At 52.3% G+C, this 16859-nt stretch overlaps 1 protein-coding gene across 2 annotated transcripts; it reads left to right on the top strand.

The window, feature by feature from the left end:
• The first annotated feature begins 1565 nt into the window (after positions 1-1565).
• Positions 1566-15081, top strand: LOC149427576 (protein S100-A10-like). Of its 2 annotated transcripts, none has more exons than XM_089667891.1 (3): positions 1566-1696; positions 13070-13230; positions 14784-15081. In XM_089667891.1, the coding sequence occupies exons 2-3, from the start codon at positions 13093-13095 to the stop codon at positions 14937-14939; spliced, it is 294 nt and encodes a 97-aa protein (XP_089524017.1). In that variant the 5' UTR covers positions 1566-1696; positions 13070-13092; the 3' UTR covers positions 14940-15081. The 2 variants fall into 2 exon arrangements, with proteins under 2 accessions (XP_089524017.1, XP_089524015.1); XM_089667889.1 differs by lacking the exon at positions 1566-1696 and adding an exon at positions 9366-9478.
• Positions 15082-16859: the final 1778 nt, after the last annotated feature.

The following is a 16859-nucleotide window of genomic DNA, read 5'->3' as shown; positions in this document are numbered from 1 at the left end:
AGAAGAACTCTGATGTAAGGGGAACTCTGATAGGGACTCTGATGTAAGGGGGACTGTGATGGGAACCCTGATGTAAGGGGGACCCTGATAGGGACTCTGATGTAAGTGGGGACTCTGATGGGAACCCTGATGTAAGGGGGACTCTGATGGGAACCCCGATGTAAGGGGGACTCTGATGTAAGGGGGGACTCTGATGGGAACCCTGATGTAAGGGGGACTCTGATGGGAACCCCGATGTAAGGGGGACTCTGATGTAAGGGGGACTCTGATAGGGACTCTGATGTAAGGGGGACTCTGATGGGAACCCCGATGTAAGGGGGACTCTGATGTAAGGGGGGACTCTGATAGGGACTCTGATGTAAGGGGGGCACTCTGATGGGAACCCTGATGTAAGGAGGACTCCTCTGCTGTACACAGCTGTTGGTGGATTGAAATGATATCGTCCAATCAGATTGCAGCGTGTGGCCATTGTGAGGCTCCTTCCTGATTGCAGCGTTGCCATGGAAGCGGAGGACTCCGGATCGGACGCAACAAATCGCCGCAAAGCAGGAAAAACGCGCCGAGAGCACTGCAGGAACACACGTCGGGGCGCAGCTGGCAGAGTGAGCCCAAGCTTTAACGCCCCCCCCCCCAAACGCACGCCAAACTGCACCATGCCGCAACACGTGGCGCAATTTCGAAAAAAGGGGTCTGGGACTTCTTTTGCATGTTTCTCACACATGAAGACACATGGACCCCCGACATGTGACGTGTGGAAGATGCACGGGCCCCCCGACATGTGACGTGTAGAAGACGAATGGGCCCCCCGACATGTGACGTGTAGAAGACGAATGGGCCCCCCGACATGTGACGTGTGGAAGATGCACGGGCCCCCCGACATGCGACGTGTGGAAGACGCACGGGCCCCCCGACATGTGACATGTGGAAGACGCACGGGCCTCCCGACATGTGACATGTGGAAGACGCACGGGCCCCCCGACATGTGACGTGTAGAAGACGAATGGGCCCCCCGACATGTGACGTGTAGAAGACGAATGGGCCCCCCGACATGTGACGTGTAGAAGACGAATGGGCCCCCCGACATGTGACGTGTAGAAGACGAATGGGCCCCCCGACATGTGACGTGTGGAAGATGCACGGGCCCCCCGACATGCGACGTGTGGAAGACGCACGGGCCCCCCGACATGTGACATGTGGAAGACGCACGGGCCCCCCGACATGTGACATGTGGAAGACGCACGGGCCCCCCGACGTGATGTGTGGAAAATGAATGGGCCCCCCGACATGCGACGCGTAGAAGACGCACGGGCCCCCCGACATGTGACGTGTGGAAGACGCATGGGCCCCCCGACGTGACGTGTGGAAGACGCACGGGCCCCCCGACATGTGACATGTGGAAGATGCGCTTTTGATCGATTTTTGCGTCAAACATTTAAACGCATTAAAAAAATCATCCGGATTGACTTCCCCGCAGACTTGGCCGAGTCGCCTTCTGTGATGGAGCGCAGTCCAGGGGGGGGGTCCTGGGGGAGAGGAGGGACGGGGATGACGGTGGAATTCCTGGATTGTGGGAGGGGCCGGGGGCGGGGCCGAGTTGGAAGTGACTCAGATTTCAAGGGTTGGTCCTCTAAGAAGGAGATCCGTGCTGAAGGCTCACATTGTGCCGACCGACTCCGAACAGATCGACCTCCCCGAGGTGAGTCTCCCCGCCGCCCGGGCCCCCCGCATGTGGCGGCACCAGGGGGGCCCCAAAACATTGCTGCGTCTTTTCTGACTTCTCAACCCCTTCCAGCCAATCAGAGAGCAGATTTTCACGCCCCGTAAAGTCGAACTTTGGGCTGCGGGGAGGAAAAACAAACTGGGTGGGGTGGAAAATTTCTGCCAGTTCCCCGTTGTTTGCTGATGGGTCCCGGGGAGGATCTGAAAGGAGCCCCCCCCTACACGCCGGTCGTTACATGCGCCCAATCTGGGGGCCCCTAGAATCGCTGGGGGCCACGCAGACCTTTCTAGAAGCCGAGGGAACGAAGGCGAGATTTATGGCCGGAGGAAACGTAAAACACAAATTGTTACATTGTTGCAACTTTTTTTTTTTTTCGCTAAACGATCGCAGTCATCGCCGCGTTTTGCGTCTCTTTCGGCTCCGTTACTCTCTACTTCCACCATATCGCCCTCTTACTTCCCTAGGTGGGCGGGGTTTGGCGATCGGTCGCGGGCGGGTTTGGCGGCTGCAGAGTGTCGCCGACCACACACGACGTTACAATGTTGCAACTTATCGATCGCAGGAATTGCTTCGTTTTCTGTCTTTTTCGCTCTTTTTCTGCCTGAAGGGCGGGGTTTGACGATCGGTAGCCGGGGGTGGGGTTTGCGAATGGATTTGGGGGGCGGTCGCGCCCGCAATGCACCGCCGACTGCGCGTGATTGAAAATTGCTACAATGTTGCAACTTTATCGATCGCAGGAATTGCCTCGTTTTCTGTCTTTTTTTGCTGTGTCGTGCCCCCCAAATTGCGCTCCACCTCTCCTAGGAGGGCGGGGTTTGACTTTCAGTCGCCGGGGGTGGGGTTTGCGAATGGATTTGGCCGATTGCGCGTGATTGACAATCGTTACAATGTTGCAAGTTATCGATCGCAGGAATTGCCTCGTTTTCTGTCTTTTGCGCTCTTTACTTTTGCTGTGGCGTGCCCCCCAAATTGCGCTCTACCTCTCCTAGGAGGGCGGGGTTTGACGATCGGTCGCCAGGGGTGGGGTTTGCAAATGGATTTGGGGGTCGGTCGCGCCCGCAGATTGAAAATTGCTACAATGTTGCAACTTATTGATCGCAGGAATTGCCTCGTTTTCTGTCTTTTTTGCTGTTGCGTGCCCCCCAAATTGCGCTCTACCTCTCCTAGGAGGGCGGGGTTTGAAGATCAGTCGCCGGGGGTGGGGTTTGAGAATGGATTTGGCCAATTGTGCGTGATTGAAAATCGTTACAATGTTGCAAGTTATTGATCGCAGGAATTGCCTCATTTTCGCTCTTTACTTTTGCTGTGGCATGCCCCCGCAAATTGCGCTCTACCTTCCCCTGAAGGGCGGGGTTTGACTATCGATCGCGGGGGGTGGGGTTTGCGAATGAATTTGGGGGGTTGCGCCCAAAGAGCACCACCGACTGCGCATGATTGAAAATCGCTGCAATGTTGCAACTTATTGATCGCAGGAATTGCTTCATTTTCTGCCTTTTTCGCTCTTTACTTTTGCTGCCCAAGTTGCGCTTTACCTCTCCTAGGTGGGCGGGGTTTGACTATCAGTCGCCGGGGGGTGGTTTGCGAATGGATTTGGGGGGCGGTCGCGCCTGCAGAGCACTGTGACTGCGCGTGATTGAAAATCGTTACAATGTTGCAACTTATTGATCGCAGGAATTGCCTCGTTTTCGGTCTTTTGCGCTCTTTACTTTTGCTGTTACGTTCCCCCCAAATTGCGCTCTACCTCTCCTAGGAGGGCGGGGTTTGACTATCAGTCGCCGGGGGGGTGGTTTGAGAATGGATTTGGGGGCGGTCGCGCCCGCTGAGGACCACCGACTGCGATTGAAAATCGTTACAATGTTGCAACTTATCGATCACATAAATTGCCTCGTTTTCTGTCTTTTTCGCTCTTTTGCTGCCCAAATTGCGCTCTACCTCTCCTAGGTGGGCGGGGTTTGATGATCAGTCACCGGGGGTGGGGTGTGCGAATGGATTTGGGGGGCGGTCGCGCCTGCAGAGCACTGTGACTGCGCGTGATTGAAAATCGTTACAATGTTGCAAGTTATTGATTGGATGAATTGCCTCATTTTCTGTCTTACATTTGCTGCCCAAATTGCGCTCTACCTCTCTTAGGTGGGCGGGGTTTGACTATCAGTCGCCGGAGGAGTGGTTTGCGAATTAATTTGGGGGCAGGGGGCGTGACCACGGAGTGTCACCAGCAACGCAAGGATTGGAAATTGTTACGACGCATCAACTTTTATTTCTAACCAATCGCCTTGTTTTGCGTCTCTTTCCGCCATATTGGCCCCCCAAATTGCGCTCTCCCTCTCCTAGGAGGGCGGGGTTTGACGATCGGTCGCCGGGGGTGGTCTGCGAATGGATTTGGGGGGCGGTCGCGCCCGCAGAGCACTGTGACTGCGCGTGATTGAAAATCGTTACAATGTTGCAACTTACAGATCGCATGAATCGCCCTGTCGTTCGCTCATTGGCTCTTTTACTTTCGCTGTTCTGCGCCCAAATTGCGTTCTTACCATCGCAGAAGGGTGGAGTTTGACCGCCGGTCGCGGGGGGTGGTCGGCGAATGGTTTTGGGGGCCGGTTGCGCTCGTAGAGGGCCGCTGGTACGATTGAAAAATCATTACAACGTTGCAACTTTTATTCCTAACTGATCGCGGTTTTCGGTCTTTGTCGCCTTTTTTACTTTCGCCGATGTGCGCCCCAAATTGCGCTCTTCCGTAAGTGGGTGTGGTTTGACGATCGGGCGCCGGGGGGGGTCTGCCAACCGTGCAGGGATTGGGGTACGATGACATCGGTGAGCAGCGCGGTCTTCACGGAGTTAATTTTGGTGAAATTGGGAAACTGCGGTCAGGTGGGCGGGCAGGCGCGATGTTGAGGGGGGGGCAGGCGCGATGTTGAGGGGGGGGGCAGGCGCGATGTTGAGGGGGGGGGGCAGGAAGGGGTTAATGGAGGACGGAGGGGGGGGGGGAAGTGTTGCAGAGACGTGTTGCGCACACACAGGCGGGACACACCCTGCACACAGCCCACAGAGCGCGCTCAGTACTCAGTCCGCTTAACCCCCTGCGTGCCGGGAGACGTGGAGGAGATCGCCGCGCTGCGCACAAATCACGCGAACGCCGCTCTTCTATTGGTCAGTTATGGAGGACTAAGTGTTCCTTAAAGGATCCGTCCACCTGAAAGTCAGGCAGGCGACTTCTGATAGGCTGGGTCACCCTTAGATTGCTTCGCCGCCCCAAATTCTCGCCCGCTTCGGGGTTTCGCGGCTCCCACGCCGCCGCCGGCCGCGTCCTCCCGGGGATGGCGGGAATTCGCTTACCATGATACGGGATTTGTATGTCGCCGACAGGCATTGCAGCGATGTACAATAGACAGGGAGGCGGGACAGACGCAATGGATCAGAGGGGGCCCTGGGCCTCAGAGCTTACAATCTGAAGGCGGAGTCACGGGACACCGTTAGGTGGGTCTTCTCTGAATCCTGCGCCCAACCCTGAGGTACGGGTGAGCGCGCCGCAGGAGGAGGATGCAACGGGTGAGCGCGCCGCAGGAGAACGATGCAACGGGTGAGCGCGCCGCAGGGGGACGGTGCAACGGGTGAGCGCACCGCAGGAGGACGGTGCAATGGGTGAGCGCGCCGCAGGAGGACGATGCAACGGGTGAGCGCGCCGCAGGAGGAGGATGCAACGGGTGAGCGCGCCGCAGGAGGAGGGTGCAATGGGTGAGCGCGCCGCAGGAGGAGGATGCAACGGGTGAGCGCGCCGCAGGAGGAGGATGCAACGGGTGAGCGCGCCGCAGGAGAACGATGCAACGGGTGAGCGCGCCGCAGGGGGACGGTGCAACGGGTGAGCGCACCGCAGGAGGACGGTGCAATGGGTGAGCGCGCCGCAGGAGGACGATGCAACGGGTGAGCGCGCCGCAGGAGGAGGATGCAACGGGTGAGCGCGCCGCAGGAGGAGGGTGCAACGGGTGAGCGCGCCGCAGGAGGAGGGTGCAACGGGTGAGCGCGCCGCAGGAGGAGGGTGCAACGGGGGAGCGCGCCGCAGGAGGAGGGTGCAACGGGTGAGCGCGCCGCAGGAGGAGGATGCAACGGGGGAGCGCGCCGCAGGAGGAGGGTGCAACGGGGGAGCGCGCCGCAGGAGGAGGGTGCAACGGGGGAGCGCGCCGCAGGAGGAGGGTGCAACGGGTGAGCGCGCCGCAGGAGGAGGGTGCAACGGGTGAGCGTGCCGCAGGAGGAGGGTGCAACGGGGGAGCGCGCCGCAGGAGGAGGGTGCAACGGGGGAGCGCGCCGCAGGAGGAGGGTGCAACGGGTGAGCGCGCCGCAGGAGGAGGGTGCAACGGGTGAGCGCGCCGCAGGAGGACGATGTGTCCCGACATACACCATGCATTGTACAGAGGAGTGCTGTGGGTTGCTGAGTAGTCAGCTGTGGAAAATCAGCAGTTCTGGGGCTTTGTCTTGGGCTCCTCCCAGAGTGACGCTGTACATGTCCTGCACCCTGTGAACTGCTTCATGGCCGAGTGGTGGGCAGATGATTCCTTAAAGGGGGTCTCTGACGCCCCGTACAATGGTGGCTCTAACGGACCGATAACCGCAAGTCACGTGACACGGGGCAGGGTGAGCCACACCCAGGGGGAGTGACTTCCCATGTGTGCTCCAATCTGCTGCCTGCTCTGCTCCGCCCATAATTATTAGATCGTATTTATCCCTGAATGAGGGGTTCCCACCATCCCTGTGCTGAGTTCTCGGGTCTGTACCCCCGCCGTGCCCATTATGAGGGGTTCCCACCATCCCTGTGCTGAGTCCCATTTAGCTCTGGCACCCTTACAGTAGATCTCCCCCCCCTCCCTCTGTTGGGTTCATCCTCAGGCTGGGGGGCCGGTGATGGGTGGGGTGCGGGCCGGGGGCCGGTGATGGGGTGATGGGTGGGGTGTGGCCCTCCTGGATTCCTGGGATGTTTGGAATGGATTGGAGGAATGCCAGAACCAATAGCCGCGCCCGGCTGACCCTGACATGGAGGGACTCCAGGGAGGGGGTGGGGTGGACCTTGAAACTGCTATCTCCTAATTGTCTGCAGAGCTGACAATCAAAGCCAACAAACACCGGAGCCGACCTTCCCAGAATCCTTTGTATTCTGATCTGCACTGTCATAAACAGAACCCCCCCCCCCCAGCTGTCCATCCTCGGGCCCCTGAATCTGTCCCACCTTTTGGGCCCCTTAATCTGTCCCTTATTTGGGGGTCCCTAAATCTGCCCCATCACCAGAGGCCCCTTAATCTGTCCTGTCTTTGGGGGCCCCTGAATCTGTCTCGTCTTCAGGGGTCCCTGAATCTGTCCCGTCACCAGGAGCTCCTGAATCTGTCCCACCTTTTGGGTCCCTGAATCTGTCCCATCTTTTTGGCCCCGGAATCTGTCCCTTCTTTAAGGGTCCCTGAATCTGTGCCGTCTTCGGGGGGCCCCTGAATCTGTCCCACCTTTTGGGCCCCTGAATCTGACCTGTCTTTTGGGTTCCCTGAATCTGTCTCGTCATCAGGGGCCCCTAAATCTCTCACTTTTGGGTCCCTGAATCTGTGCCGTCTTCGGGGGGACCCTGAATCTGTGCCGTCTTCGGGGGCCCCTGAATCTGTCCCATCTTCGGGGGTCCCTGAATCTGTCCCATCATCGGGCCCCTGAATCTGCCCCACTTTTTGGGCCCCTGAATCTGTTCCACCTTTGGAGCCCCTGAATCTGCCCCGTTTTTGGGGCCCCTGAATTTTTACCATCTTTCGGGCCCCTGAATCTGCCCGTCTTTGGGGGACCCTGAATCTGTCCATCCTTGGGGCCCGTTCCACGTGTGGTGTGTTGTAGTCCCCAAGGGGAGGAGTCAGTGCAGCTCCAACACCCCCTTTACTCTAATCCTCCCTGGTGATCCCGCCTTGTTCAGACACTTCCTGTTGTAGGGTGACAACACCCTGTCCTTGTTTTCCAATTGTCCTCCTGCGTTGTCACACAAGCTTCCAATGGAGACTACGAGTGGAGGTTCCATCACAGACGGGGCCCACCGTTGTCACCATCAGGGAACCCGCCCTGAGATCTGCCATCACTGGGATGTATGGAGACAGGAAGTGGCTGCAAAGAGGCTGCTGGAGATCAGCAACCCGGAGATGGAACAGATGAGGGGGACTCATGGCGACTGTTCCTGACCCCCCCCTCATCTATGAGTGCCGAACCTCCGGAATGTGAATTGTCTGCCGGTCTATGGGGGGGTCAACGTACAATCTCTGTCCTCCCCTCCCCCGATCACATCATTGTCTGTCCTCAGTGTTCTCTGTACTACATGTATAGTAATAGTGTGTGATGTGGGGGAGGGGACATCAGAGCGTAAGCTCCTCTGTACAGAGACTGATGTGACTGTGGGGGAGGGGACATCAGAGCGTAAGCTCCTCTGTACAGAGACTGATGAGACTGTGGGGGAGGGGACATTAGAGTGTAAGCTCCTCTGGTACAGAGACTGATGGGACTGCGGGGGAGGGGACATTAGAGTGTAAGCTCCTCTGGTACAGAGACTGATGGGACTGCGGGGGAGGGGACATTAGAGTGTAAGCTCCTCTGGTACAGACTGATGTGACTGTGGGGGGAGGGGACATTAGTGTGTATGCTCTTCTGGTCAGAGACTGATGGGACTGTGGGGGAGGGGACATTAGAGTGTAAGCTCCTCTGGTACAGATTGATGTGACTGTGGGGGAGGGGACATTAGAGTGTAAGCTCCTCTGTACAGAGACTGATGTGACTGCGGGGGAGGGGACATTAGAGTGTCAGCTCCTCTGGTACAGAGACTGATGGGACTGTGGGGGAGGGGACATTAGGGTGTAAGCTCCTCTGGTACAGAGACTGATGGGACTGCGGGGGAGGGGACATTAGGGTGTAAGCTCCTCTGGTACAGAGACTGATGGGACTGTGGGGGAGGGGACATTAGAGTGTAAGCTCCTCTGGTACAGAGACTGATGGGACTGCGGGGGAGGGGACATTAGAATCTAAGCTCCTCGGTACAGAGAGTGATGGGACTGCGGGGGAGGGGACATTAGAGCGTAAGCTCCTCTGTACAGAGACTGATGTGACTGCGGGGGAGGGGACATTAGAGTGTAAGCTCTTCTGGTCAGAGACTGATGGGACTGTGGGGGAGGGGACATTAGAGCGTAAGCTCCTCTGTACAGAGACTGATGGGACTGCGGGGGAGGGGACATTCGAGTGTAAGCTCCTCTGTACAGAGACTGATGGGACTGCGGGGGAGGGGACATTAGAGTGTAAGCTCCTCTGTACAGAGACTGATGGGACTGTGGGGGAGGGGACATTAGAGCGTAAGCTCCTCTGGTGCAGGTAATGTACTGTGGCCCATATTGTATGTAGGGATCGGGTCTCCTGGATGATGGGGGTCTGGCGGGGGTGTAGAGGGTCCCTCTTTGGCGCACATCATTCCGTACATTGCGGGGGGGGGGGGTCTGTTGAAGTTCGCACTGATGGAGGGCGGGGCCAGACCACACAGGTTGTCCTCACAGGAGGTCACAGCCCCGCCCGGATCCAGCACTGCTATGGGTGTAATTTATACTCCGATCAGCCAAGTCCTGTCAATCAGATCCCTGAGATCCGTCTTGTTTTTCTTCGAGGAAAACTCCACCCCGAAATGATAATGTACAGTATATACAGGAAACCCGCGCCGTGTAATGCGGCATTCTTCACAGGAGAGTCCGGAGTCCATCATGGATCCTTCATCAGGTAATCCGACACCATGATAATCATACGAAGGACACAAATAGAAAGAGAATAATTAGAATAAATAATAATGACACCAAAATGGATACAATAATAATTCTACAAATGATGATAGAAATATATAGAAAAAGATAAGATGGTGCAATAAATATAATAATGATACAAAAAGCGAATACAATAATAATGAGAAAAGGATCAATACAATGATTATAATATATTGACAACGATATGACAAGGATATAATACAAAGGTAACAAAATAACAGAAAAAATATATATATACAATAATAATGATACGATGATAAAGCAATGATTATAATATAACGTTACAATGAGAAAGATACAAATATAAAGATAATAATACAATGAAAATAATTTGAATATAATGATGAGAATAAATAACAATGATAAAAAATAAAAAAAAATAAAATATATATATATATATACATACATACATAATAATGATATAATGAACAGAATCTGAATATAATGTAAAGATAATAATACAATGAAAATAATTTGAATGTAATGATGATGACACAAATATAATGATGAGAATAAATAAAAATGAGAAAAAAAAAAAAATATATATATATATATACATAATAATAATGATATAATGAACAGAATCTGAATATAATGTAAAGATAATAATGTGATTAAATAATGATACAAAAAGTAATACAATAATAATGATACGATGATAAAGCAACGAGTATAATGTAATGTTACAATAATAAGGATACAAATATAAAGATAATAATACAATGAAAATAATTTGAATATAATGTAATGATGATGACACAAATATAATGATGAGAATAAATAATAATGAGAAAAAATAAAAAAAAATAAAATATATATATATATACATAATAATAATGATGCAATACAAAAATAAAAAAAAATAAAATATATATATATATATATACATAATAATAATGATGCAATACAAAAAGAAAAAAAAAGAATATATATATATATATACATAATAATAATGATGCAATACAAAAATAAAAAAAAATAAAAAATATATATATATACATAATAATAATGATGCAATACAAAAATAAAAAAAAATAAAATATATATATATATACATATACACACAGAATAATAATGATATAATGAACAGAATCTGAATATAATGTAAAGATAATAATGTGATTAAATAATGATACAAAAAGTAATACAATAATAATGATACGATGATAAAGCAACGAGTATAATGTAATGTTACAATAATAAGGATACAAATATAATGATTGGAATACATAATGATGATGCAAAAATGTATATATATATAAAAAAAAGATAATGTTGCAATAAATAATAAAAATGATAAAACCATCGATACAATGCAATGATTATAATATATTGACAATGATATGATAAGGATACAAATATAATATAAAGATAATGCAATACAAAAAAAAAATATATATATATATACAATAATAATGATATAATGAACAGAATTTAAATATAATGTAAAGATAATAATGTGATTAGAATAAATAATGATACAAAAAATAATACAATGATAAGGATACAAATATAAAGACAAGAATGCAACGATACAAAAAAATACAGTGAAAATAATTTGAATATAATGTAATGATAATGACACAAATATAATGATTAGAATAAATAATAATGATGCAAAAATGAATATATAAATATAAAAAAAAAGAGAAAAGATAATGTTGCAATAAATAATGATGATGCAATAGTAATGTGGCGTCATTGGTGGCGTACCGCACGTCAGTGGCGTCATTGGTGGCGTACCGCACGTCAGTGGCGTCATTGGTGGCGTACCGAACATCAGTGGCGTCATTGGTGACATACCGCATGTCAGTGGCGTCATTGGTGGCGTACCGCACGTTGGTGGCGTACCGCACGTCAGTGGCATCATTGGTGGCGTACCGCACGTCAGTGGCATCATTGGTGGTGTACCGCACATCAGTGGCATCATTGGTGGTGTACCGCACGTCAGTAGCATCATTGGTGGCATACCACATGTCATTGGTGTACCGCACATCAGTGGCATCATTGGTGGCGTACCGCATGTCATTGGCGTACCGCACATCAGTGGCGTCATTGGTGGCGTACCGCATGTCATTGGTGTACCGCGCATCAGTGGCGTCATTGGTGTACCGCGCGTCAGTGGCATCATTGGTGGCATACCGCATGTCATTGGTGTGCCGCACATCAGTGGCGTCATTGGTGGCGTACCGCATGTCATTGGTGTGCCGCACATCAGTGGCGTCATTGGTGGCGTACCGCATGTCATTGGTGTGCCGCACATCAGTGGCGTCATTGGTGGCGTACCGCATGTCATTGGTGTGCCGCACATCAGTGGCGTCATTGGTGGTGTACCGCACATCAGTGGCATCATTGGTGGTGTACCGCACGTCAGTAGCATCATTGGTGGCATACCACATGTCATTGGTGTACCGCACATCAGTGGCATCATTGGTGGCGTACCGCATGTCATTGGCGTACCGCACATCAGTGGCGTCATTGGTGGCGTACCGCATGTCATTGGCGTACCGCACATCAGTGGCGTCATTGGTGGCGTACCGCATGTCATTGGTGTACCGCGCATCAGTGGCGTCATTGGTGTACCGCGCGTCAGTGGCATCATTGGTGGCATACCGCATGTCATTGGTGTGCCGCACATCAGTGGCGTCATTGGTGGCGTACCGCATGTCATTGGTGTGCCGCACATCAGTGGCGTCATTGGTGGCGTACCGCATGTCATTGGCGTACCGCGCGTCAGTGGCATCATTGGTGGCATACCGCATGTCATTGGTGTGCCGCACATCAGTGGCGTCATTGGTGGCGTACCGCATGTCATTGGTGTACCGCGCATCACTGGCATCATTGGTGGCATACCGCATGTCATTGGCGTACCGCACGTCAGTGGCATCATTGGTGGCGTACCGCACGTCACAGTCTGATGACGTCATTGGTTCAGATCCAGACTTCCTGGTATAATGACTCCGCACACGCACATACAACCCCCCTCCCCCCCCCCGTGAGTGCGCACTTCGTTGGCCGCCGTCCCGTAGAATCCATTTTCCCAGCAGAGGACGATCTCGGCCATTAGCCTCCATTAGATGTTCCTATCGCCTCCCCCTCCCCCTCCGCCAAGATGAGGACTTAATAATGATCAATAGAGCCGCTAATGGGAACATTGACCCTTTGTGTGCCGACCACGGGCCGGGGGATGGGAAGAAGGCTTGGCGACCACATTCATGGGTGGCTTGACGTGACCTGGGCATGAAATGGGAGATCTTCAGAGGAGAGTCCGACTTTCTCCGCGGGTGAATCCTCCGGGTCCAGGGGTAATCTATGACCGAAATTGATTCTCCCCCAGAGAAAGTCACATTCACCGCTTTATAAATACGTCCTGTAAGGCGCTCAGATGAGTGGTGGAACCATCATGGCGCCCATCCCTCGCGCTCAGTGGTGGTTGTCCACGGTTGGGGCTCTATGGAGGAGTCCACCTCCGGACGTCATATTGATGTTGTCTCGTCTTTATCACCTCCATGGAAATGTTGGGACTGAACTCTCCCGCCGTCTCTTGCAGAACTCCACGCAGAATCCGCAGACATGGGCGTCCCATCAGAAATGGAGCAAGCCATGGAGACCATCATGTTCACCTTCCACAAATACTCCGGGGACAAGAGCTACATGTCCAAGGAGGACCTGCACCGCCTGATGGAGAGCCAGTTCAGCGAATTCCTCAAGGTGAGCGTCCACCAAAACCACTGCAGAGGGCCACTTACCTCCCCCACAACGACCTACGGGAGATGCATCAGCAGTTGGACCGAGCGTTGGGTTGGAGTTGTGTGGGATTGTATGGGGATGGCGGTTATTATTGGATCGAGGTGTTAGGGGATTGGAGGTTTATTGGATCGGGGTGTTATGGGATTGGAGGTTTATTGGATCGGGGTGTTAGGGGATTGGAGGTTTATTGGATCGAGGTGTTACGGGATTGGAGGTTTATTGGATCGAGGTGTTACGGGATTGGAGGTTTATTGGATCGAGGTGTTACGGGATTGGAGGTTTATTGGATCGAGGTTGTATAGAGATTGGTTTTGCATATAATTGGAGTTGTGTAGGATTGGATTCTATATGGTTGGTGTTGTATAGAGATGGGGTATATAGGACTGGGGAGGTATCTGGTCGGGGTTGTGTCTGGTCGGGGTTGTGTCCGGTCGGGGTTGTGTCTGGTCGGGGTTGTATATGGTCGGGTTGTGTCCGGTCGGGGTTGTGTCTGGTCGGGGTTGTATCTGGTCGGGGTTGTGTCTGGTCGGGGTTGTGTCTGGTCGGGGTTGTGTCTGGTCGGGGTTGTATATGGTCGGGTTGTGTCTGGTCGGGGTTGTATCTGGTCAGGTTGTGTCTGGTCGGGGTTGTGTCTGGTCGGGGTTGTGTCTGGTCGGGGTTGTATCTGGTCGGGGTTGTGTCCGGTCGGGGTTGTATCTGGTCGGGGTTGTGTCCGGTCGGGGTTGTATATGGTCGGGGTTGTATCCGGTCGGGGTTGTGTCTGGTCGGGTTGTGTCCGGTCGGGGTTGTGTCCGGTCGGGGTTGTGTCCGGTCGGGGTTGTGTCCGGTCGGGGTTGTGTCCGGTCGGGGTTGTATATGGTCGGGGTTGTGTCCGGTCGGGGTTGTGTCCGGTCGGGGTTGTATATGGTCGGGTTGTGTCCGGTCGGGGTTGTGTCCGGTGGGGGTCGTGTCCGGTGGGGGTCGTGTCCGGTGGGGGACGTGTCCGGTGGGGGTCGTGTCCGGTGGGGGTCGTGTCCGGTGGGGGACGTGTCCGGTGGGGGTTGTATCCGGTGGGGGTCGTGTCTGGTGGGGGTCGTATCCGGTGGGGGTTGTATCCGGTCGGGTTGTATACGGACCATACACGTAGGTGATTGGTACAACCGCCTAAAGGAACCCATAAAGCTGACAGTAAATCTCTCGGGATCCCGGGGATTAGATCCGGAATGTTCTCACGCCCTCTGACACCCTCATTAGGATTAGCGCCCTCTGACACCTTACAAGCCTCATCTCGCCCCAACTAATCTGCAGGCTCCGCCCTCTGCTGGGTGTGAGGGGACAATGAGCGCCATTCACAGGCTATTGCGCAATTCGATAACCAGATGCAGGGAGGGGGGAGGGGGGTTCCTCCTGCATCATGGAGGGCAGGCTGCCAGCGCAGGAGTCTGGTATCATTTCCTTCACTGTACATTGTTTGTCTCGGTGGATACATTTGTAGCGTCTTGTTATCTCTGTTCTTCTCTCCCCTCCCCCCCCAGAACCAGAACGACCCGCTGGCGGTGGACAAGATCATGAAGGATCTGGATCAGTGCCGCGATGGGCGGGTCAACTTCCACAGCTTCTTCTCCCTCATCGCCGGCCTCAGCATCGCCTGCAATGACTATTACTGCAAGAACATGAAGGGCCGGAAGTGAGGAAGCCCCGCCCCCGCCGACCGCCAATCACACCGCACCGATACATTCCCATCGCCAGAGGGGGAGGAGCCCCGAAATCTGTTAATGCAATCCAGTCTGCCTAACCCGTGTCCAATCCCCCAATAAACAGCCGTGTTTTGTACCATCCGTGTCCGTCCCTGCGTGTGCTGTGCGCCAAGGACCTCGCTATGGAGGTTTTCACCCAACATTCACACCACTTTCACTCAAGACTCACATCACTGCCACCATTTTTATACAACTTTCACCCAACATTCACACCACTTTCACCCAAGATTCACACCACTTCCATACCACTTTCACCCAAGATTCACACCACTTTCACCCAATATTCACAGCATTTCCATACCACTTTCACCCAAGATTCACACCACTTCTATACCACTCCCACCCAAGATTCACACCACTTTCACCCAAGATTCTCACCACTTCCATACCACTTTCACCCAAGATTCTCACCACTTCCATACCACTTTCACCCAAGATTCTCACCACTTCCATACCACTTTCACCCAAGATTCACACCACTTTCACCCAAGATTCACACCACTTCCATACCACTCTCACCCAAGATTCACACCACTTTCACCCAACATTCACTGCACTTCCATACCACTTTCACCCAAGATTCACACCACTTCTATACCACTCCCACCCAAGATTCACACCACTTTCACCCAAGATTCTCACCACTTCCATACCACTTTCACCCAAGATTCACACTACTTTCACCCAAGATTCACACCACTTTCACCCAATATTCACAGCATTTCCATACCACTTTCACCCAAGATTCACACCACTTCTATACCACTCCCACCCAAGATTCACACCACTTTCACCCAAGATTCTCACCACTTCCATACCACTTTCACCCAAGATTCTCACCACTTCCATACCACTTTCACCCAAGATTCTCACCACTTCCATACCACTTTCACCCAAGATTCACATCACTTTCACCCAAGATTCACACCACTTTCACCCAAGATTCACACCACTTCCATACCACTTTCACCCAAATTCACACCACTTCCATACCACTCTCACCCAAGATTCACACCACTTTCACCCAACATTCACTGCACTTCCATACCACTTTCACCCAAGATTCACACCACTTCTATACCACTCCCACCCAAGATTCACACCACTTTCACCCAAGATTCTCACCACTTCCATACCACTTTCACCCAAGATTCTCACCACTTCCATACCACTTTCACCCAAGATTCACACCACTTCCATACCACTTTCACCCAAGATTCACATCACTTCCATACCACTTTCACCCAGGATCCCTGCCACTTTCACCCAAGATTCACACCACTTCCATACCACTTTCACCCAGGATTCCCACCACTTCCATACCACTTTCACCCAGGATTCCCACCACTTCCATACCACTTTCACCCAAGATTCACACATTTCCCCAATCATATCCAATTAGAAATGTGTGAATCTTGGATGAATCTGAAGACCTCCACTCTGGTGAACAGTTGTGTTTGTCCAACCCTGATGCTCGGGAGAAAGGGGGTGGGGCATGCTGTGCCTGTGCTCCGCCCACAATGCTGAATGTCCTCTGCACTTCGAATGTAAGGAAAATCCCAACCCAGCCACTAGATGGGGCCGTCCCCGGAAAGAGGTGATCACCAGAGCGCCATCTAGTGGCCGTCATGAAGTATTTCCACATTCACACCTCCAACCGCAGAACATTCACCTTCCCCGTCCGCACAACATGCATGTACACCCAGCTGTGCGGGACCTTCATACACACGCCAGAGGGGGAGGGGAGACTGAGGAAATGACTCCTCCCCCTTCTACAAAGTTACAATGTACAGTCTGATCACTAGGGGAGGGGAGACTGAGGAAATGCCTCCTCCTCCTTCTACAAAGTTACAA

This window comes from Staurois parvus, unplaced genomic scaffold (assembly GCF_062004578.1).
Source record: "Staurois parvus isolate SC_StPar_1 unplaced genomic scaffold, SC_StPar_1.0 ptg003649l, whole genome shotgun sequence".
In the NCBI taxonomy this organism is placed as follows: Eukaryota; Metazoa; Chordata; class Amphibia; order Anura; family Ranidae; genus Staurois; species Staurois parvus.
Note: the sequence above shows the minus strand (reverse complement) of the source record. Positions and strands in the feature narration are given on the sequence as shown.

What these genes read in the sequence shown, in the direction of transcription:
- LOC149427576 (XM_089667889.1), top strand. Translation starts at nt 9,427, where the DNA reads ATGCGGCATTCTTCACAGGAGAGTCCGGAGTCCATCATGGATCCTTCA. An exon ending in CATCATGGATCCTTCATCAG is followed by an intron (nt 9,479 to 13,069) that starts GTAATCCGACAC and finishes CGTCTCTTGCAG; the next exon opens with AACTCCACGCAGAATCCGCA. An exon ending in AGTTCAGCGAATTCCTCAAG is followed by an intron (nt 13,231 to 14,783) that starts GTGAGCGTCCAC and finishes CTCCCCCCCCAG; the next exon opens with AACCAGAACGACCCGCTGGC.